A 23,058-nucleotide genomic window follows, 5' to 3' on the forward strand; every position below is an offset into this window, starting at 1 on the left:
TGCACTATTACACGAACATCATGAAAGACAATGATCATCGCCTGAACATTTGACCTAACTTGTCTTGGTTTTTTTTTGGTCTGGGGAGAGTTGGCGAGTCTTCCAGTGGCTTGACGCTTGCTTGGTTTCTGGGTCATACCTGTAAACCCAACTCTCATCACCTGTAATGAATTGGTCAAAAAGTATGGATCACTTTTTCATTATCTTTTTTCAAGTCCTGGCTCAAATTCAATTGAACTTTTTATTGACCCTGTTTTAGAAGGCAAGGAACAAATTTAGCGGCAACACGTCTCATTTGCAAATCCTAAGTCAAAATATGCTGGCACAAGCTCCAACTCACTCCTATCTCTTCTCAAATTTTGTCGATCGTGAAACGACGATCCTTGTGGATTTTTTCGAATGTTTTCATTGTTTCAAGATGTTGAAGGGCGCCCAGAATGAGCATGGTCTTCAACACTCATCTCACCAAATTTAAAGCACTCAAACCACTCGAAAACTTGTGTGCGGCGTATAGAATCCTCCTTGAAAGCCTGTATGAAGCATTTGGTAAGCTTCCGTTGACGATTTTTCAAGCAGGAAACAAAATTTCTAACACATTCTTTGTTCTTTTAAATCTGCAATAATGACTTTGCAGGCAGAATACGAGATCAGTAAAGAAAAACAATACTATGATCAAACGTTAACCTACAAACTGACGCCCTCTGGGCTTATGTTTAGTGAAGGTATTTACTAACTCCATCTAGCGGGAGAACTCTCTACTATGTCTATAAATGGCAGCCCACTCTCAGTCTGTTTTTTTTTTGGTCACCCCTCATACACCCATCTCTCGAAGTAATGCCCTAATTCATTACAGGAAAACAGAGCGCTAATTAAAACAGCGCTAATGAAAAACACTTTTCTCATTCTAGTGTATGTTAATCAAAATAATTTGTTTTCCAATTAGGTACCTATTGGTAGGATGTACCTGATGACCACCATTTTAATCAAGATACTGCTCTCGTTAAAATCAATTTATAGTAAGTACAAATATATGTGTAAATACATTAGATGTACATTTAAATAAAATTTAAACAACATTTTGAGACTAAACAACCTACAATTAAATTTAAAAAATCCACATACCACATTGTTTAAATAATAGGGCATGGGCATAGCATTCCTAAGTAGGCACTAACAACATTTCTAAATTGAAAAACATTGTAATTAATATAGAAGATATATTTCAGTTCTAATTCGAAATAAAAAAGCATAAACTTAATATTTTAAATTATTAGAAAGATTATTTAACCTGTTACCATATTTCCAGACTCTGTTTACTAAATGAGTGTCTGGCATGATTTTCCACTAGCACATTTACTCCTAGCAAATCTTAGAAGGGGCGAGGTAAACTAGCCTTAAAAGCTTCTGGCTTTTCTCTCCAGAGCTGCTGCTGACATGCAGTGTGGCGGAATATAATAAACAACGACTAAATACTTGGGCGTTTCGGAAATAAATACACAATGAAGGAAGCAAATAGCTATTAAGGAAAGAGCAAAATATTGTTTATTGATTCATGACATTAATTTTTTGCAATGTATTTAGTGCTACATAAGTGCTATTGCCATTGTGCGCACACGGGAATAATTAATTCACTTAAAAGAAAACAGTGTTTCTTAGATTTTATTGATCGTGCTACTTCAAATCATGGTGTAATTTATTAGCGTCATTACTTCAAAACCACGCTAATCGAACAGCATTATTTCGAGGGGCAGGTGTGTGTATGTATGTATATGCTTCTAAAAATTAATCAAAAAAATGAATAGCACATTAAAAATAGTTGATACATAAAGAGAAAAAATAAATAAAGAACTCTAATATAAAAAAAGCAAAGTGATCAGTCAGACCTGGTTGTCATTCTCATTCTTGGGTGGAAACAGAATTTTACTTTTATCAATAAATTTATTAATTTGTTCTTAGACAAGTCTGTGATCATATTTCAGTGGCTTATTCTGGTTTAAGGAAAGTTTTGCTCTGCGCCGAGACTGATGCGTCAACACATTATTGTGGTAAAAGCTCGAAAAGTAAGCTATCAATGGGGGTAGAGAGTAAATGGCGACACCAGTTATCGGTACTCGTGAAGGGAACGAACATGCGAGTGTCGTGAGAGTGTTTCAGGTTTTCTGGAAGGAAGAGAGGATAAAGGACACTCTGGAGCCAGAAGTTACGTAGCAGATATCAGTTAAGTATGGTAGTTTAGTTATTCTTTTACAGCCATGACTGTTTTGTGGTGTTAATTTTTTTTCTCTGCCACCGTAAGTTTCCCTGTGTAATGATTCTGATGTTATTTCTATAAAAAAATTTCAACTGTATATTTTATTTGCTCAAGAGTACAGCTGAACTTGATAAATGCAGTAATTAACAGAGTTTTCTTAGCCATCAGTAGGGCAGGAGCTGTAAGTCATGATAAGTTGTGTTCACGTATGAGACACCTTAGCTAATGTTGTCTAATCCCAGAACTGCTCGCTGCAGAATATTCAGGTTCAGAGAACCAGTAAGTACACAGTGGTCGCGACGTGGATGAGATGATGGGGGGGGGGGGGAAGGAGCGACGGAGTAAACCCAATGGCTCATGGCAATGCCAACCAAGTCTCTCACTTGTAATATTCCAGGTGTACCCAGCCAAGAATCAAACCTGAATCACCTAAGTGAAACATCATTGATCGGACTACTCCAACACAGTGGTCCCACCTTTTCTGGCAATGTCTTGGACAGAACAGGTGTACAGTGAAAAAGAAAAAAAAAAGAAATGGGTATACTATTTTTCCTAGTTGTTTATTTTGAGATCCTAGTTGTTTATTTTGAGATCCTAGTTACTCTGGGGAATGTTGGTATGTTTAGAGCTTTTCTTTACATATGGACATGTAATAATAGAATTTGAAAGTTTGACAGTACTCTCACAACCATCAATTTTATTTATATGGAAATCCTAGAGTGATGGAGACAATAACACAAGTTTTGGCTCCTATAGTTGTAATATATCACCACCATTTGTGTCACAATTCTCACCTACCTTTCCCCTATAACATATAACAACTATAGTTCAGGTTTTACTATATGCTTTAATACATACAATTTAAAAGCATGAGAAATCCATACGCCTCTTAACAAGTTGCCGTAAGGCACAGTAACACCTCATGACTGTATTTTTTAGTGTTGATATTTTTTTACAAATTTTCAGAATGCTAGTAAATTTTGGCTGAGTGTGTGGAGGGCGATACACCGATAGAAAAAATGATTTGTAAAATAAAAATCTTACACAGTATAATGTACATTAATAGTAGTTTGTATTTGTAAAATTTATGAGTACTGTATGTACAACACTGTGTACCACATTGTACCAACATGACTTGTATTTGTGCATTAACTGCATGACATTTTCATTCAAGTTGCTATAGAAGTAAATACAGTAAGTCCTGCTACTACATTGTGTAGTACAATGTTTTTTTTTACTTTTACTTTTTTATGTAACCCTGTTTTTTAATAACTTGAGTTGTACATGCTAATATGTTGCAGTACGGTACACTAGTCATGACACAAGCCCTACTCTTAGAATTTGCCAGCAATTTTCTGCAAAAACCACTGCGTTTTTTCAGGAGAAAGTCGATTACTAAACACGAAAAATATTTGTGTTTGAAGAAGAAAATATATTAGAATAATCCAGATAGAGCATGTGCTAGCACAAGGGAAGCCAAACAAACCGCACTACTGTCAGGGAATTACCGGAAGATTGCTGTTTACATGTGGTTAGAAGCTCTACTCAATTCTTTCTTATTTACAAAAGCAAAAATAGGGTTGTATCTTTTCCCCTCTTGGCTACACACCCCCTCTAATATAATCCAGCTTTATGCTCCCCTGTGGATGTAAAAAAATGTCATGTTACTTTTGATCTCCATCTCTGCAACTTACATTAAAATGATATTTGGTAAGCCACCACCGAAAAAAGTACATTCCTGTTGAATCCCAAGCGATGTCTAAACAATGGCAACAGACGAGTTCACTTCCTTTCTCCAGGAGGGAAGTGAAGTTGTGGGCCAATCACAAGGCACCTAAAAATTCTAAACAGACCAATCTGAAAACTTCCCAATCGTGAAGGGGTAATTTATGCCCCAAAGTTCTGACATTTGCTTGGTGTGTGAGAAGCTTTTTTTATGGCAGACAAGCGTTTCAAAAATATACGGGCTGCGGCAAGTGTCTCCATATGCAGTGTGTGACCCGACTTGGCATAAAAAAGAGTGAGTCCTATATGTACGAAATTTGTAGCCAAGAAAGGGACATGTTCAATTTTTCTCCTCCGAAACGCGATAAAAATCTTCAGAGAAATCCATCTCGAAGACCTCTAAAGATAATATATCTTGGGAAGTTGGGGAATCTGGGTCAGAAACCTCCAAGCACGGTGTCACCAAGAAACAAATTCAATTCTGCATCAGAAACAATGTGCACCTCAAAACAGTATCCAAACTATCAGGCCTTGCACAAAATCAATTTTTGTTTCCAGTTTTGCACCAGATGTCCAAGAGAAGGACATTGTGTTGTACATCCATACAGAACTTAAAGTAATGAGTTTAAAGGTGGTCAAACCAAATACCCGTTAGGATAGTTACTCTTCATTTTATATAGCAATTGCTGAAACTGATGAGCATATTTTCAATACCATATTTTGGCTTTCTGGCTGTCTAATAGCCTTATTCTACGGAATGCTCCAATATGAACAATTGTTTGCACCAACTAACAACCCAGACAAGCAGGGTGATAACGAGGATCTTTTCATTTCTTCACATAGTGCCAACCCCGAGCCATCTGGTAGCCAAAATACTCCTGAAGAATCCTCCAGAGGCTCGACAAATGAGGCAGCTGGAGGTGCCGGAAATGCATACTAAGTAATAGATAAGCAGAAAAGTGATACCTGGCATTTGTACTATCAAAATGTTAGAGGGTTAAGAACAAAATGCAATGAATTTTAGAAAAATGTTTTAACTTATAATTTCTTTATTATATGTCTAAAAGGAACTTGGTTTAACTTATATTCTATAAACTTGTATTATTTTAATGATACTATCAGATTTACAGTAAGGATTGTAATTATGGTACAACTACAATGAAACGCAGTGGAGGAACTCTAATGGCTTTTGATAAATTCCGTTTCTCAAATGTTTCTTATAAAACATTCCTGAAGTTGATGCAGATCGGATAGAAATTAATAATAGGCATCACAAAAATTTTTTTGTTGGCAATATATATTTATATCACACCATATTTCTCTGTTAATTACTTTCAAAATTATTTTTCCTTTCTGGAAAGACAATCTAATTAGATATCCTTACCCTATTATTCTAATTGCTAATTTTAATGGGCCAGGTACTGACTGAAGTATAGCCCTACACAAAATGTAGGTCATTACTATAACAAAACTGAAGGGCAGTTTCTACTTGAAATAACCAACACATTTGGCTCATAACACAATAATACTTATCATTTTACCATATGCTTGCTCTAGTATTTTCCAACATGCATGTTATAATTATTGAAAAGCATCCAGGTTCTTTTGTTAATGAAAATATTTCTCATCCTAATCTTGACATTGTCATTAAAACATATTCCAACAATGGTAATTATCAATCCCTAATTACCCTAATTACCAACCCAGCTTCAGAAACTATAGTAAAAGTTGATTACATTTATCTCTACCAAATTTTATTATAATTAAACTAGTATACTATTTACCATATGGATAATGTAAATGAAATGGTTGAATTGTTAACAAAATATGATAAATTTAGTTGAACAATATGTTCATCTCAACAAGACTCAAAACTAAATACCCAAATTGGTTTCCAAAGCATCTTATTTATCTCTAGAAATACAAAAACACTTATTTAGGCAGTATCTATACTAATATTATAAAGCTGAAGAGTTTGTTTGTTTGTTTGAACGTGCTAATCTCAGGAACCACTGGTCCGATTTGAAAAATTATTTCAGTGTTGGATAGTACATTTATCGAAGAAGGCTATAGGCTATATTATATTATCAATAACATTTGGGATTCTTACTAAAAGCCCAATTTAGAATCAAATGCGTTGGAGGGGGTTAGATACAACATGCAGTACACGTACGAAGTGTGTGTTGACAATGCCGCAGGCGCTAGAAGTTTATTTCCTATTGCCTATTAACATTGTTGCCACGCACTAGATGCCTTATCATTCTTAATTTTCCCATAAAACACCCGTTGCTACGTTGTATGTTTTTGCCCGGCTAACCACACATAGAAACGTAACAATACAAAACAAACAATGTTCCTGAGGTTCTGCTTTATTTGGAAATAAAAGAGTTTATTAAATTATCTTTGTTTATTTCTTTAAAAAAAAAATGTTTTTTCTCATCGTTACATGGCTTCAATACACAATTTTACAAATGAATTTAATTAGAAAAACTTCGTTACTTGTACAGTTTTTGTCTTTACTTATTCAAATTTTAACGACGTCTTTGAATTTTGATAGGATGAGGTCCAAATACATACCATACCAGACATTTTTCTGTTGATGGTCGTTGAGTCTTGTCGCTCACAAAAAAATAGAATTTATTACTGTCCCTTGGTTAGCGATGTAACTCAAGGTACGGTCGCGCACTGACCGAAGTCCCGCGAAGTTGGGCCGTTGCCGACGCCTAGGGCCTAAATTTCTAATACATTATTCCGAAAAAAAAATGAACTTAGTTTAAAAAATTACGGCCTGGCCCCAGCCCCTAGGCGTTAAATTGTCCCTTAGTGCAACTCCATAATATTGTGCGAGTTGCCGACGACGCGACCGGACTGGACGACAATCGAGCGACAACTGAGCTGGTAGACGAGATTACCTCCCTTGTATAGGTGAAGACAAGGGAAGCAACCCCGTGGGCCAACCGACCAATCACAGTACAGCATTCATCAACATGCCCAAATAAGGAATTTCGGCCGAGCGCATCACACCACGCCAGGACTCGCCCTGATTGGCTGGCTAGTGGTAGCCTCCAGAGACCCTTCCAGACGGTCGCTACAGCTGTGCGTACAACGTGACGCGTAAATCCCAAACACGCATTTACAAAGTGAAAAATAGCTTTCTGGCGCCAGAGTGTCGCGCCTGTCCGCTCTTCCTTCTGTACTTTCCAGACTATTCTCAAAATATTACACTAGCAATATCCAATAGAATATAAAATTACCCAAAAAATTCAAATACAATGTTAAAAATTTAGTAAACAAAGTTGAAATTCATATAAAAACTTTTGTTTAAAAATGATGTCCTGTAAAATTATAATATATACTGCTTTAATTACTGACATTAATTATCAAATGTCAACATTAATTATTATGAACTAGAGTTAACCCTCAAATTAATAATTAAGTATCTCAAGGAAATAAGTATTTTAAGGCTTTCCATGAAATTTAACCAAAGTAATTAATAACAATTCTTAACATATCTGAACTGTTTTCTATATCAACAAAAAAAATTATCCTTCACCTCAAACTTATTCTTAATATTATTATGACCCATTTTGCAATGCTACACCGTGTGATATTAACAACGAAGCAATCAGTAACCTCATAAGAGTACAATTAGTATTTAAATACTTTTTATCACTTTAAATCGCAAATCTAAACTATTTTTTTTTCCTGTCTCTGTGTTTAATTAGTTTTTTTATTGCCCCTTTTTTTCAAGTATATATATTTTACAGACATGAAAATTCACAGTAATGTTCCTTATGTTACGCAGGATGACATTTTCCGAAAATTATATCCCATTGGTGGTTAAAACCAGGCAACAGTGGGTACTTTGTCTGCATGAGAACAGGATTTTGCATTGTTCATGCCTTCTGCGTCTCCATGGCAACGGGCATCGCGCGGCAGTGGCGTACCCACAAGGAGGGGCATGTATAATGAGCGGCGCAAGAGTGATCTGCCTGTAGACTGCCGTAGTGAAGTACGGGTACATCAGTTGTACGTTGCGTGCAAGAATCGGGAAACCATCGGTGCTATTCATTTTCTCTCCGGTACATTATACAGTATTGTAATAAATTTCCACTGAATTTTTTTTATTTACCATTACTGTAAATGGGAGATGTGGCTTAATTTTTTTCCATTAGTATAGCCGTGCGAAGCCGGGTCGGGCAGCTAGTAAAAAATAAAATGAATATGATTATGGGAAGTTTTCATACTTTAGGCAATTAGTAAAACTAAATAAAATATCAGATAAAAACAAATGGATTGAATATATAAATGGCAAGATAAAATTATTCCCATCCAAATTTTGGAACTACATTAAATTTATGAAGGAAGGTTACAAACAGTCTCCTAAAGTCATCGAAAATAATGTAGTAATAAGCGATTTAGCTGCTGTAGCAAATTCTTTAGGTAAACACTTTGCTGAAGTTTATTATCAGCTAATGATATGCAGTTGCAACCACAGATACACAAATATGAAACAAACCTACCATTAACATCAGTCACATTCTTTGGGCAGTTAAATGTCTAAATCCAACAAAATTGACAAGAGTAGACTGCATTCCCAATTTTATTAATGTTATGTACTGTCAGCTCGGTTGGTAAGGCTGAGAGTGTTGTGTTGTCTATGGCTTGTTAGTCAGCAGCTGGCATCATGGCAGTCAGCTCGTCAGATAACCTGTGTAACCAATGTATCGCGTAATACACACACAGTGCGTGTAACGGGTACATAAAAGTGGCGACGAGGAATTACAGAACGGTTCGTGCGCGTGGAGTGGTGTGCGGGTGATGATGGTGGTGATTGGGGTTATGGGAGAGTTTGTGCCGGGTCGGGACACGTGGAAAAGTTCCCGCGAAAGGATGCAGTTTTATTTTATAGCCAATAAAATTGAAAACGATGAAGCAAAATGTGCTGTATTTTTCACTGTCTACGGGGCGGAACTCTACAACTTAGTTTCATCGTTGTTAGCTCCACAGGCTACCGATAAAATACCCATCACCGAGGTATTCAGCAAGCTTTCCGCACATTTCTAACCGAAACCCAGCGAGATTGTGGAGACATAAAAATTTTTAAAACGTGACCAGCTAGCGGATGAAACGATAGCAGTCTATCTGGCGGAACTCCGGCGATTGAGCACGCATTGTAACTTCCCCAATTTGGAGAGAATGTTGAGAGACAGACTGGTGTGTGGTGTGCGGGATAGATCGGTTCAGCACGTGTTGCTGTCTAAGGATCCACTGAGCTTCAATGAGGCAGTGAATATGGCTATGGCGGCTGAGGCAACAGGGAAGAACATATTGGACTTACATGGAAAAGGTGACGAGATAAGTCCAACGCATGTTGACGATCATCCGGTGCATGCGGTGGCAGGCAGAAGCCATACCGGCAGACGTCCGGACGGTATTCAGGTAAACATGGACACGGGAATACGTAAACAAAGATGGACCCACAGGAGAACAAACGGAAACAACAGTGTTGGCGATGGACAGGGAATCATTTTGCGGAAGAGTGTCGGCATGTGAAAACTGTGTGCCGGTTTTGTTCCACACAGGGCCACATAGAGAAAGCCTGTATTACGAAACAAAAACAAGGTAGGCCTACTGGTGGGACTCGACAGGGAAATGCAGGGAATAAGTCTAACTCTGGACAAACTCACATGTTGTCAGATACAGTAAGGGAGCAAGAGGGAGAACAGAAGGAAGCAATGTACAGATTGAATAACCTGCGAGCGTTGAAAAGTAAGGCACCTTTTGTCATGGACGTTTGGTTGGATGGCAACAAACACTGCATGGAAATAGATACAGGCGCAAGCTTTTCAACATCGCATTGCGTACGTGGTCCCAGGAACAGTTGCAGGTTAAGGGAGTTAAAACGGTATTGGTAAAAACAAGGGGAAGTGAGGCGGTACCACTTCCTGCGTTAGTGGCGGCTGGGAAAGGGCCAAGTTTGATGGGGAGGAACTGGTTGGAGCCTCTTGGGATTTCTGTGGAGGGCGTTTTCGTAGTACAGAGTTGCGAGGAACCGAGTGTTGTGCAGAAGAGCCGATGAGTGGAGGAACTGGTAGCCAAGTATCCAAAGGTATTTGACAGCAGTTGTTTAAGACAGTATAAGGGTCCACCAGTATCCCTCGCACTTAAAGAGGGAGCCACACCAGTATTTAGGAAATGCAGACCAGTGCCGTTTGCAATAAGGACAAGGTAGGGGATGCAATCGACAAGCTGGTGATGCGAGGAGCTTATGTGGCAGTGCCATATTCATCGTGGGCGACACCTGTCGTGCCTATTATGAAATCGGATGGGTCAATTCGCATATTTGCTGACTACAAGGGCACAATTAATCCAGCATGTAAGACAGAGTGTTATCCGTTGCCGACCATCAACGAAGCTCTGGCATCGCTGGCAGGGGGGAAATATTTCACGAAACTGGACTTGGAGGATGCCTACATGCAGGTTGGAGTCGACGAGGGAACGGCAGATTTGTTGACTGTCAATACCATCAAGGGACTTTTTAAGGTCGGCCAATTACAGTTTGGAGTGAGCAGTGGCCCTGCCGTGTTTCAAAGGCTCATGGAAACAATCTTAGCAGGAGTACAAGGGTGTTAGTGCTACTGGACGATGTGTTAGTAGCGGGCCCAAATGAAGAAGAGCACTGGACACGTGTAACAGAAGTAGTGGCGAGGATAGACAAGGCTGGGTTACGGTTGAAGAAGTCCAAGAGTGTTTTTGCATCCGCAGTGGTGAATTTTCTAGGTTATAGGATAGATGCGGAAGGGATACATCCTACACACAACAAAGTGGAAGCAATCCGTAGGGTACCAGTGCTCCAAAACAAGAAAGACCTGCAGTCTTTTTTGGGCTTGCTTTATTTCTATGAGTGGATCTTGAGAGATAAAGCTAGTGTGTTGGAGCCACTACACCGACTGCTTGATGGAAACGCTGTCTGGGAATGTGAGACACAGCATGCAGCTGCATTTACCAAGGCCAAGGAATTGCTACAAACAGACTGTGTGCTGGTCCATTATGACACAAGACCTCTGGTGCTAACATGCGACGCCTCAGAGTATGGCCTGGGTGCAGTGTTGGCACATGTCATGGATGATGGTGAGGAGAGACCGGTGGCGTTTGGGTCGCGCACACTGCAAAAATGTGAGCGGAACTAGGCCCAGATCAACAGGGAAGCCCTCGCGGTGATATTTGGCAGGCAGATCATTTACAGTGGTGACGGACCACAAGCCATTATCACGACTTTTGGATCCCAAACGCCTAACCCCGGACACACTGTCACCTCGCATGTTACGGTGGAGTCTGTTGCTGGGCATGTATGACTACACCGTCATGCATAAGCCAGGGGTTCGGATTGGACATGCAGACTCCTTGAGCAGGTTGCCACAGCCGACATCACCAAGGGAAGTCCCGGCAGTGGCAGATATCCTGATGTTTGAAGCAATGCCGGACACCCCCTTGGACGCCCAGGCCATGGCACGATGCGTGAGCGAGGATCGAGTGTTGAAGAGGGTGAAGCATTTTGTGTTGCATGGATGGCCACAAGAACTACCAAGTGAGGAGGTTCGACCCTACTGGAACCGCCGGTTAGAACTGTCAGTCTACCGTGATTGTGTGCTGTGGGGAACTCAGGTGGTAGTTCCGCAGCAGCTGCGAAATAGCCTACTAGGAATGTTACATGCAGCACATGATGGAGAGGTGCGCTCAAAGGCCATAACTCGAAGCTACATCTGGTGGCCAAAACTGGACGAAGACATTGAGGAGATTGTCAGCCATTGCCAGATATGTCAGGCCGAACGCAGGGCACCAGCGAAGACGCAGGTGCCATGGAGCACACCCCAGAGACCATGGTCCTGTCTGCATTTTGATTTTGCGGGCCTCTTTCAAGGGAAGACATTTCTGGTTGTCATCGATGCCTTTTCAAAATGGCCAGAGGTACGGATGGTGCCGTCAATGTCATTGGCTGTAGTGGTTCAGGAGCTGAGGAGTATGTTTAGTAACCATGGTATTACGGACATTGTGGTGTCTGATAATGGGACTGCCTTTGCTTTAAGTGAAATGAAGACCATTCTAGAGAAGAATGGAGTAATCTACAAGTATACGCCCCCGTACCATCCGGCCAGTAATGGGCAAGCCGAGCGAATGGTGCAAACTGTCAAGGAAAAGTTGAAGAAGTTGAAAACAGGTGACTGGAATACGAGATTGCGCACAACTCCCAGTACGGTCACACAGAAGACGCCTGCCGAACTCTTGATGGGTCGGAAGCTGCGGACGGTTTTCGACAAGCTGCATCCGTGGTCGCTGTCAGGTGCGGGAAAAGGGTTAGTGGAGGACGGGTGCAATGTTAAAATGAGACAGTTTAGTGAAAAGGACCCAGTGTTAATACGCAACTACGGAGCCGGTCCCAAGTGGGTCCTTGGAGTGGTGGCACGTAGGGAGGGTCCAGTTACATACCAAGTGCAGGCTGGAGGTCACATGGCACGGAGACATGTCGATCAGATGGTGCGACACAAGATCGCTACACGACTCCAGGGGAGCTCGAGGTTACCGGTGGGAGGAGCATCTGGGACGGGGCCTCGAGAGCAAGAAGAATCGCTCCAGCAAGCTGTCCATCGTGGGAGACCAGAGCTTCAGCAGCAACCCCCGAGGCCTCCAAGCAGTACAGCGACACAACCAGGATCATCTGGTACGAGGATGAGTGGCAGCGAGATGCCCCTCCAGCGAGCGGCCGGTTCCCTAGTGTTGGGGGACTCCGAGCTACCATTTTTGGGGTTTCCTAGTGACTGCGGTTCGGCAGCTGCAGTCGATCATGTTCGTCCAGGCCAGCAAACATCTGAGGAGCTTGCTGGAACCTTGGAGTTCTCACTGAAGGAGACCCAGGGACAGCCCCAGGAGCTGAGTAACTTGCCAACAAGGGTGAGGGAGCGATCCACACGAGTTAAGAAAACACCAATAAACTTGAGTGACTACGTTCTCCATTGTGTATAACCAATATGTAAAAGTGCTTAGGGGAAAAATCATTTGAAAGGAAAGGTTTGTTATGTACTGTCAGCTCGGTTGGTAAGACTGAGAGTGTTGTGTTGTCTATGGCTCGTTAGTCAGCAGCTGGCATCATGGCGGACAGCTCGTCAGATAACCTGTGTAACCAATGTATCACATAATGCACACACAGTGCGTGTAACGGGTACATAAAAATTATTTAAGGGCTGCAAGGAGATTTTAGCACCTATTTTAACTCTTTTTTTTTTTTTTTTTACAAAAAATTATGTTCTGGAATATTATGTAAACAAGCTATTATCATACCAATATTTAAAAAAAAAAAGGGGGCGATATACAGTTAAAATGTGTATGGCTTTTCAGGTCTTGGTAGGCATGTTACAACTTGAAATAAATAAAATAAAATAAAAATACCTTGTTATCACTTGTAAATTGTAAATGATTGAATTTTCCATAAATGTAAGCTAGTGCTTGAAATACTTTAACTCAAGAGCCGAGTATTTCTGAGAAGTCATGTTGCTTGAATCAAAACATTTAAAAATTGTTAAAAGTCTTGTACCATGGGAATTTTTGTAATCTTTTCTTGTATGACTAATCTTTGCTATTTTTCTGTACCCCTAACAGAAAGGATTTATTATTTTGACCACATTCTACCGTATTATCCATGACTGGCACAGACTAGATGTCGTAAATTCACTGTATGCTTCAATAGCATACTTAAAAATTAACATCATTGACAATGAAGTTGTATCATTCAGACAATGCATGTATTCTTTTAGTGACTCACTATCTTGAGACTGTTATTTAAAGAGCACATTGGTATAAAATTACCACAAAAGGGGTTGTTTAAAAATTATTTTGGTTCTATAATTTTGTGTTTCTACCCATGTTATAAATTGAATTGGTGTTTATTTAACAATTTTAAAATCTTAAATGGCCTATTTATATTTTATCTGTAGTGTGAACTGAGCGCTTGTATTTACATAGTATAAAGTTCTGAATTAGCCTTGTGTATGTAGCCATTATAATCTAAAAAAAAATAAACAGTTTACCGATAATCAGAGATATTTAAAAAAAATTATTTTTCCATAATCCTAGAAATTAGATTTTCAGGGTTCTGGAAAAATGATTTTTTTTTATAGATTTCTGAATGGAATCTCAAAAATAAATAATGTTACGACAAAGGTTAGCTACGAACAGTTAATTCAAAACTGTACACCACATTACATATATCATGTTCATGGTGAGTTGAAATATAAATTGTCTTTTAAAATCTTTAAACTATAAAATAAACATTTGCTGATTTGATAAGATCATTTATTAACAATCAACCATATTTATACCATTAATTCAATATAATCATGGATAAAAACACAAAATTTTAGCAGCAAAATAACTTATGAAACTACCCTTATGAACACAGATTAAGTAAAAGAATCCTAATTGACATAATTTGTATACAAATAGACAACATCTTAATAGTAAGTCATGCTAAATAAAATATGTGGAAATCTAATAGCCACTATTTAAAACTAAATAAATAGTTATAGCTGAAACAGCAGTAATATATATCTTTAAAGAGATAAATTCTACCACTAAAACTTGCAGTTATATTGAAATATTGAAACATATAATCGTTATATTCACAGAAAAGTTACCTTAAAGAGTGTTCTTTGAATGAGAGACCAGTCTGCTGGTGAAGAGCACTGGTGGTCACTTCCTTATCCAAACCAGCCAGTCTCAGGAACTGACAATGCTCTTCATTCCATACATAGCAGAGTTTCTTGCACTTGAACATCCGTATGGATCTGTATTCTGGAAAACAAATTACCATGTCTCTTCAACAATGCTAACTTTGATCGCAATATCTCATCACTCATTGGGCATACCGGTACGCGAAGGAGTACCGAAACACTTCACATACAGTTATGTCCATAAAAGAATGCCACATGTAAAATTTATAAGTATTGAGGCGTTAAAGGGCGCTCTAATGTCGACCCGAGTCAGAAGCGGCAGTCGCGGTTGCAAAACCAAAATATTCGCAGAATGAAATAAACGTCATCTATGTAAGGCATCTGAGGAAAGACTTAAAATATTGATAGACCAACATTTCATTACTGTGAAGCAAACTGATTCACAAATAATATCACCAGCATGTATTGAACTTGGGCTACTACAGGTAAAAATTACAAAGTGCTGCAGGACAAATATGCCATAAAAATTATAGAAAAAACCTGGTGAGCTAGGTTGATTAAAACCATATTTATGATATAAAATGTTAGGCACATACTAGCTCATATAAATTTTTAAATTTACAATCAAGGTAAATACAAAAAAAAAATTACGACAAAAGGCAATAATAACCCAATGCAATGAAAGTCATTTAAATCCATATTACACATGTAACTGTCGTTGCGTGTATAAATTTAACCTACACGTATCAGCAACAAGGCCTAAGATTAATAAAAATTAGAAATATTTAAAAAGGTTTCCTTCAGAGCTGAAAGACTCGTGAACAATGAATTAGTTCATGACGGCATCAATAATAATGACTTAGAGTTTTAAGTACTTCTTAAGCCACAAGACTATTTCTTGCAAAAGTAAGTCTATACCATTCACTTTAAGCAAGCATCAAAAATACACTAACATTCAAAGCATTCATTTTGCATGCCGATCTGTCCATTTGGAAGACGAAAGAACATCTCCACAGTCGTGTATAACTCCATCACAGAACATAACTAATGAGCGACCCAAACTTCTTTGCCAGTCCCAGAATCAATTTCATGTTCTTTCACGTTCCCTTTGATAATACCTCTTATCTGTTTCTGCCTTTTTATTATTTTTAGGCATGAAGTTGAATAATGATCTCAAGCTGAATAAAATTAAAGAACAAAAAAACACTACAATTGAACATAAATTACATCCATAAAATCCATTTCATAAGTCTATATGTCCTTTTGACATTTCAAATTACAGTGTTCACATACCAAAAATAAATTACACTTATTAAGCTAACCTCTTTAGTCTATGTGTGTTTTTTTTTACATTTTTAATCACACTATTCACATAAAAATGAATAATACTTATAAAGTTAATCGCACAAATCAATAACTCTTTTCCACACAAATGAATAAACTGTAGATACTTTAAATAAAACAAAAGAAATATGGTAGTGTCATCACTAGCCGTTACGAAAACTGAGGAGTAGACAAACACAGGCAGTGTTACAAGAATTCTGCAGTATCACTGCAGTGTCATTTCTACCTCTCCCCTGCCGTCTCCCCTTTCAGCCGTTACAGCTAGCATGATGTTGCCTATCCCCCTCCTTAGCCATCTTACAATTCTACTGCTAGTGCAAGCGTTGGAGTGGCGTCGCCACTTACGCACTCTCCCCCACCACAAACCTAACTATTCCCCTCATGCGATCGGAATTTTCTTAACGCTCAAAATTTGTAGCCCCCTCAGCAAAGAATTTTCGCTTCAAAAACTAGGTTAGTTTAACTTCAATTTGATGTTGATTTGTTGTAAATAATCTAAATTAAACTCTTATCATATACCATTTAAACTGGCACATTCTTTTATGGACATCCTGTACTAGCATGTGACTTGTAACATGACTTTCACACATTGGAATTTGTTCTATAGAGAGTTACAAAATAGTGATAACTAAGAAATCAAAATTCCTAGAGTATATCTAAATGTGCAGTAGTTTTTATCAAATATCACATAAATTGCAATGCACAAAATAACAATTTTCTCTGTAGATTTCTCCAACCCACCAATTAGCCTGCAGGTATAAAAGCAGGTGTGTATTTTTTTTTTCATTGTATCAGATACACAGAAAAAGTTCAGAACAGGTTAGAGCTATAATATACAAAACTATCACAGACAAAAAAGTAAACAGCATATAAATCACAAAAAAATTCTGTACTGTTAAGTGTGATGACTGATGCCGATATTAGAACAGTAGGCCACTGTTAACTGTAACATTATAAACAAAAGCTAACGTGAAAGATAAAAAAAGCTACTACTAAAAACAAAATCAGACTAAAAAGAGATCAAAAGAATATACGATAAATTTATGTATTCATTATACGCACATTCATTGTGGTTATCAGCGTGAATAATATTATTATTGCTGGTGATAAAAATACTAAGAGGAGCTACGCTGCGGCCTGACAGCAGGGTCCAGTTGGAACGTCCTTCTGCCCCGCACACACTCCCCCATCTGCCAACCACATCACCTCTCCTGCAGTGTTCTTTTAGTAAACAAGGCCTACATCTAAGCATACAAACAACACACTTCTACACTAGATCACTTTCACATCATTCATGTTGTATTTAAATACTCATTAGTTACTGTACCAACAAAATTTTTTAAATATTTTTTTAGTGTTAAAAACTATTTAAAATCTTAATGATACATCTTAATGAATTTAAACTACATATATAAAAATTTGAATCACATTTTTATGATGCAAATTAAAAATAAAAGTATTAAAAATATATGAAAAAATTCATTGGCCGCATAGTCGACCCGTATGCCTAACATCTTAGTACGTAGGAGGCATGACACTTTTGTGATGTTTCTTATTTAGGCTTAACAGACACACAGTATGTAATCACTAACAATACCGTATTTTTTTATTATAATTAAGGGAAACAATACATTCTACAAATTAAACTGTCATTGTAGGGATGCAACTTCAGTTTTTCTATGACAATCATAATTAAGATTGGATTTTTTACTGTTGGACTGGCTGTTAAATAAAATATTTGGAAAGAAAGAGCTCTATTGGGCCGTCATGTCCTGAAACAAACTCGGAGAAAGTAAGCCTCTAGAGCAGATCATCTTGCTTTTAAGGAGTGTTATATAAACACACACCCTTCAATGTAATGCAGTTTGATTTGTGTAGTTTTGAAGTATTGATGCAAAGAATTAAGTATTGGTGCAATGAATCAGGGCATCATTGAAAGTCGTGCAGTCTTAGAATCAGAGTAGCATTTTTTTTTCCCACATGAATTTTTAATTCCACTGCGCACAAAATGGTAAAGCTGCGTGTTTCGTCTACAATTAGTTACCATATCAATGCCTCCCAATGCCACATCACTTGTGTAACTTATCCAGTCTTGGTCTACAGCAGTATAATACAATTTTTGATTCTAAAAACCTTTTAGATCTTTGCTTTAGTAACTTATCTCAATGCACTGTATTTCAAGCAGAAGATCCACTTGTCAAAGAAGATACATATCATCCGACCTTAATAACAAAATTATTTATGGATACTTTACATTGCAAAATAACTTCTTCGGTTACCTTTAAGGACTTCAAAAATGGTGATTTCCTTGACCTTTATAATGGCATAAAAAATTGTAATTGGTCTAATTTTTACAAAACTTCTGATCCCAATGATTTAGTACAACAACTTACTTCCTGTATATGCAATACAGTCAAACCTCTCTGAAACGACCCCTCACGGTTCCCAGGAATAGGGTTGTAATAGATGTTTTCTGAAATTTTCAGTTAATTTCAAACACCCCCCCCCCCTCCCCAACCGCTACTCACTAAGAAACCAGCCATACAATGGCAGGATGCTGTCACTCACAATGCTAGACGGCTTTGCCTTAAACCCACTTCAACCTTCATGACAAGTCCGTCGCCCTACAGGCCACCTCTATAGAAAATATGTGTTAGTTTACACGTACGTTTTCTGCTTTCCGTAGTTAAATACACTAGAACCCCGATGTCACGAACCCCGGATTTAATGAAGCAGTGATTTTACGAATACATTCTCGGGAACCTTCAAAAAATTGGACATTTTGACCAAAATGTGAAAATCAGGAGAAAAAAATAATGAAAGATCATTAAAATCTGTTAATTTTAACACACAGCGTGTTTTTGTGTCGGCTTTAATACTTCCAATAATCTTCATGTAAGAATAACAAAAAAAAATGGGACATTTCCTTTAAAAATACGGCAGCTGTAGGTTCTGCAACGCGAGTGGGCGCACACGAAGCTCGCCCGGCTGGCTGGCGGCAGCGGCTTCATGACGCATAAGCTAACCCCTCCCTCCTCCCCTCTCGTTAAACATTCTTCAAGGCTAGCTCATCCCTCCCAGTCACACAAACCATCTAGTGTCCTCCCTTATAACACCCCAACTTCGCTTCCTTTGAAAAACCTTCAGTGAGAAAATGCTCATTTCATCCTCCCTCCTCCTGTAAAATTAGGCTATTATGAATGGGGTACTAAAGCGACGAGGGAGGGGTCAAAATATGTCACTTTTCACACCAAGTTCGAGTTCAGTCATCTCTGGCAAGGAATTTACAAGCTTTCAAACTTATATAAATGTATTTTAATAGCAAGGGTCCTATGAAAAGGAATATACCGAATAAAATCAAGCTGCTGTCACCAAACAAAGCATAAAACGGCCCAACGCGTGGTCGCTTCGTTATTGCTCGCGCGAGAGGTGAGACGTGGAATGTTAGAAGAAAGATAAATGCGAGGGAGACAGACGGCAGCCAGTGTGTTTCCTGCGTGGGCAATAAGTGGCGTAGCCTTTTTTTGTTTATGCTGGGTGAAGCGACCTTTTTCTATCAACCCACGGGAAAAGATAATTGCTTGAGCTGTCAAAATAAACATTGCTGCGGCAGCTAAAACAAGTCGAGGCGGGCGTGCATCCAGTCGGTCGCTGTGTATTGTCAACCGATAGTAATCAAAATCAAGAGAAATCCAGCAGGTAGCTTTCTTTGCCTTAACTGCGTACCACACTAGACACTCGCAAAAAGCTAAACGTAAACACGTTGCCACAAAAACCTTTATCTGCACCCTGCCGGCAAAGGGACGTGGAATGGGAGTTGTCAAGCGCTGACAGCGGTCAACAGGAAGTGGTATCTATTTTTAGATATGCGCTGCCTACGGCAGTACAGCACTCTGCAAGAGAAACGCAGTAACACGCTACTCACCACAAGAAACTTATTTTCTGTCCGATTTTCTTCGGATTTTCGGCAATTTTTTCACGGTTCCTCGAAATCGGGTTGTAATAGAGAGGTGGTCGCAATAAATGGGGTCGCAACAAAAAGGTTTTACTGTAATTTGAATGTCTTTATTCTTGTAACCATGAAAAAGGACTCCAAATACCCTTGTTGGTTTTATAAAGAGTTAATACATGCTTTAAAATCTAAGAAACATTATCATAAACTTTACAAACAAAATATAAATATGTATTACAATTCTTTGTTTTCTCTCTATCACAAGCAGCTCTAGAACTTACTTTTAAGCGTGAAAAAATTAATTGGACCACAGGTATTAATAATAACATCAAGACCAATCCTAAAAAGATATGGCATTATGTTAAAGTACATATTTAAAAATTATTTTTATGAACATTGTGCACTCTAAGTCAATGGAGTTGTATCTAGTGCTCCTGTGGTACTATCTAATATTTTTGCAGATTATTTTTCTAGTGTTTATGTGTCCCCTAATTATAAGTCCAAATCCTTCTCCCAAAGATCTGTTAGGACACTATCACAGTTCCTGACATTTCCGAAAGTTTAGTACTTTGAGGAATAAAATCCCTAAATTCGTCCTTGCCATTTGGTCCTGATGGGATTCCTAACTTTATTCTTGAAGGTTGGTCCCACTTACTGGTTCCTCTTCTAAAATATTTATTCAACATGAGCTTAAAAACTTAAGTTTTTCCTAACAATTGGAAATTAGCTACGGTTATTTGCAATTATAAAAGTGGGTCTAAATTTAATGTGTCCAACTATCCATCCATCTCTTTTCTTAATGGTTTTTCCCAATATTTATAAAAAAATATATTCAAAATTATTAATTTCCCTTAGAAAAATAAAATTACATCACAATGAACCTGGCATGTCCACTGCCACCAATCTTACCACCTTTTTTTATTCCTATCTTCAATGCAGTTAATAATAGGGACCAGGTTGATGCCTGCTATTTTGATTTGGCAAAAGCTTAAGATTCTGTTAGTCATGATATACTAGTTATAAAATCACCAAATTTTGGACTCTGCGATAATTTTATGAACTTGTTTACACGCTATCTCAAAAACAGAAGTTATGTTTCCATTAATAACTGTAATTCTTAGTTTTTTTAGCCAGTTCAGGTGTACTTCAAGGTGGTACCTTGTCACTTCTACTCTTTAATATATTTACTGATGATATCTCTCATGTTTTGTCCTATTCATCTGGAGTACTGTATTCGGATGATTTCAAAATTTGTAGAACTGTCTTTTACTTCAATCAGACATTAATGCAATCTATAATTGGTGTAATCTTAATTTAATATCTCTCAACAAGGAAAAAACCAAAATTATATCCTTTACTAGGAAATATTTCCCCATGTATTTTGATTATAAACTAGACAATACTATAATCCATAAAGCATCTTCCTTAAAAGATTTGGACATACTTTTTGACTCAAAATTTTATTTTCAACTCCACATGGATTACTTAATCAATAGTTCAAGAAGATCTCTTTGTTTAATTACACATAATTTTTTACCCTACCAATCCTGATTGCATTCTGATTCTGTATTTTTCTTTATTAGGTCTGAATTTGAATATTGTTCAATAATTTGGAATTCAATCAATTCCTCTGATTCTGTTAAAATTGAATCCATTAAAAATAAAATTGTGAAACTTTTAAATTTATAATTCTCTTCTACCGACAATTTTGTTCCTTTAGCTGACTGTAGAGCTCTTCTCGATTCCCTTTTCGTTAAAAACTGTTTTAATTCTTTAATCAACTGTAAATACATTCTCGAAAACAATGGACTCAGAGTTCCACAATTTCATAGTCGACTAAAGTCTACCTTATGCACTATTAACAAAAGAAATAATATTCTGTACAAACTAATTTCTAATTATAATAAGTTGGATAATTTTCCTTAGCTAATTGGCTATAATTTAGCTTATCCTTTTCTATACAAAAACCAAATATTAATGCTTATAAGGAATTAATTACTACATTAATTCTTTTCTAACACTTTATTGCATTATTTTTATAATCCAAGTACAAAGTTTGTATCCATATAATAATTGTTATAAACATTTGTATCTTGTTCATGTTTAGTTTTAAGTTCTGTTTATAATATATGTTTTATGTGTTTATGTTATTTATTGCCTTTATGTTTATTTTATTTTTGAGTGTTTTGTTTACCCATGTTTGTTTACATTTGTTGTTATTACCGCTAATGTTTGGTACTCTGGCCTCGTGTGTTGGCTATTTTGAGACGTTCTGTCTGAAATAGTACCGACGATGGTGAGAATCCATACATTGGCAGTGATAACTGTGTACTTGTTTATATGTGTCGTGCCCACCACAAAAGTTTAACAACTGTTGGTGGGCATGTAACAAATTAAAAATAAATAAATACATAAAATAAATAAATAAATAAATAAATAAATAATACTGCAAATTGACTTTAACTGTGTCTTCATTGGAATGGCTTTCAGCAAACACACTTCCAATGGTTAGGACAAAAATCACTTTGATTAACATGCACGCTTGTGGAAAAAATGTATTTCAATAGCGCTCTTCGATTAGCTCTCTGTTTTCCTGCAACAAATCAGGATGCTGCTTCGAGGAGTTAATATAATTTCAAATCAAGAAACTAATTTTTTTTTTTTTACATGATTGCCGTTACGATCTAACACGAACAATAAAAATGTATTTAATCCAGCACATTCGGAACCAAGGCCATGACTAATTAGAATTTTGCCGGTTTAGTGGACATTAATATAATTTTAATTGGAATACTAAATGTAAAAATGTGAATTAGGAAATGTTAAATGTAAAATGTAACCCACTAGAAAAAAGGAAACACTGTAATGAAATTAAAACCAACAGTAACAATAAACTCTACGCCAAATACTAAAAATGCCGGTAATGCAATAATGCGATTTGACAGCCAAGCATAACAACTGGAATCAAACCAAACAAATCTCAACACAAGCCGCTTGATTAGTGCAGGAATACTGGTTGCTACTAAAAAAAAGTTTTAGTTATGTATTAGACATTTATT

The 23,058-nt window shown here is 37.5% G+C and overlaps 1 protein-coding gene across 4 annotated transcripts in view; it reads right to left on the reverse strand.

The window, feature by feature from the left end:
• The window catches only part of LOC134529091 (polyamine-transporting ATPase 13A3), a 145,867-nt gene that overhangs the window by 76,007 nt on the left and 46,802 nt on the right, over positions 1-23,058 (reverse strand). For all 4 annotated transcript variants that reach the window (XM_063362814.1, XM_063362813.1, XM_063362815.1 and 1 more), the window contains one exon: positions 14,668-14,824. In XM_063362814.1, the coding sequence (XP_063218884.1) occupies positions 14,668-14,824 (157 nt within the window). The remainder of the gene's footprint in view (positions 1-14,667; positions 14,825-23,058) is intronic.

Source organism: Bacillus rossius, chromosome 2, assembly GCF_032445375.1.
Source record: "Bacillus rossius redtenbacheri isolate Brsri chromosome 2, Brsri_v3, whole genome shotgun sequence".
In the NCBI taxonomy this organism is placed as follows: Eukaryota; Metazoa; Arthropoda; class Insecta; order Phasmatodea; family Bacillidae; genus Bacillus; species Bacillus rossius.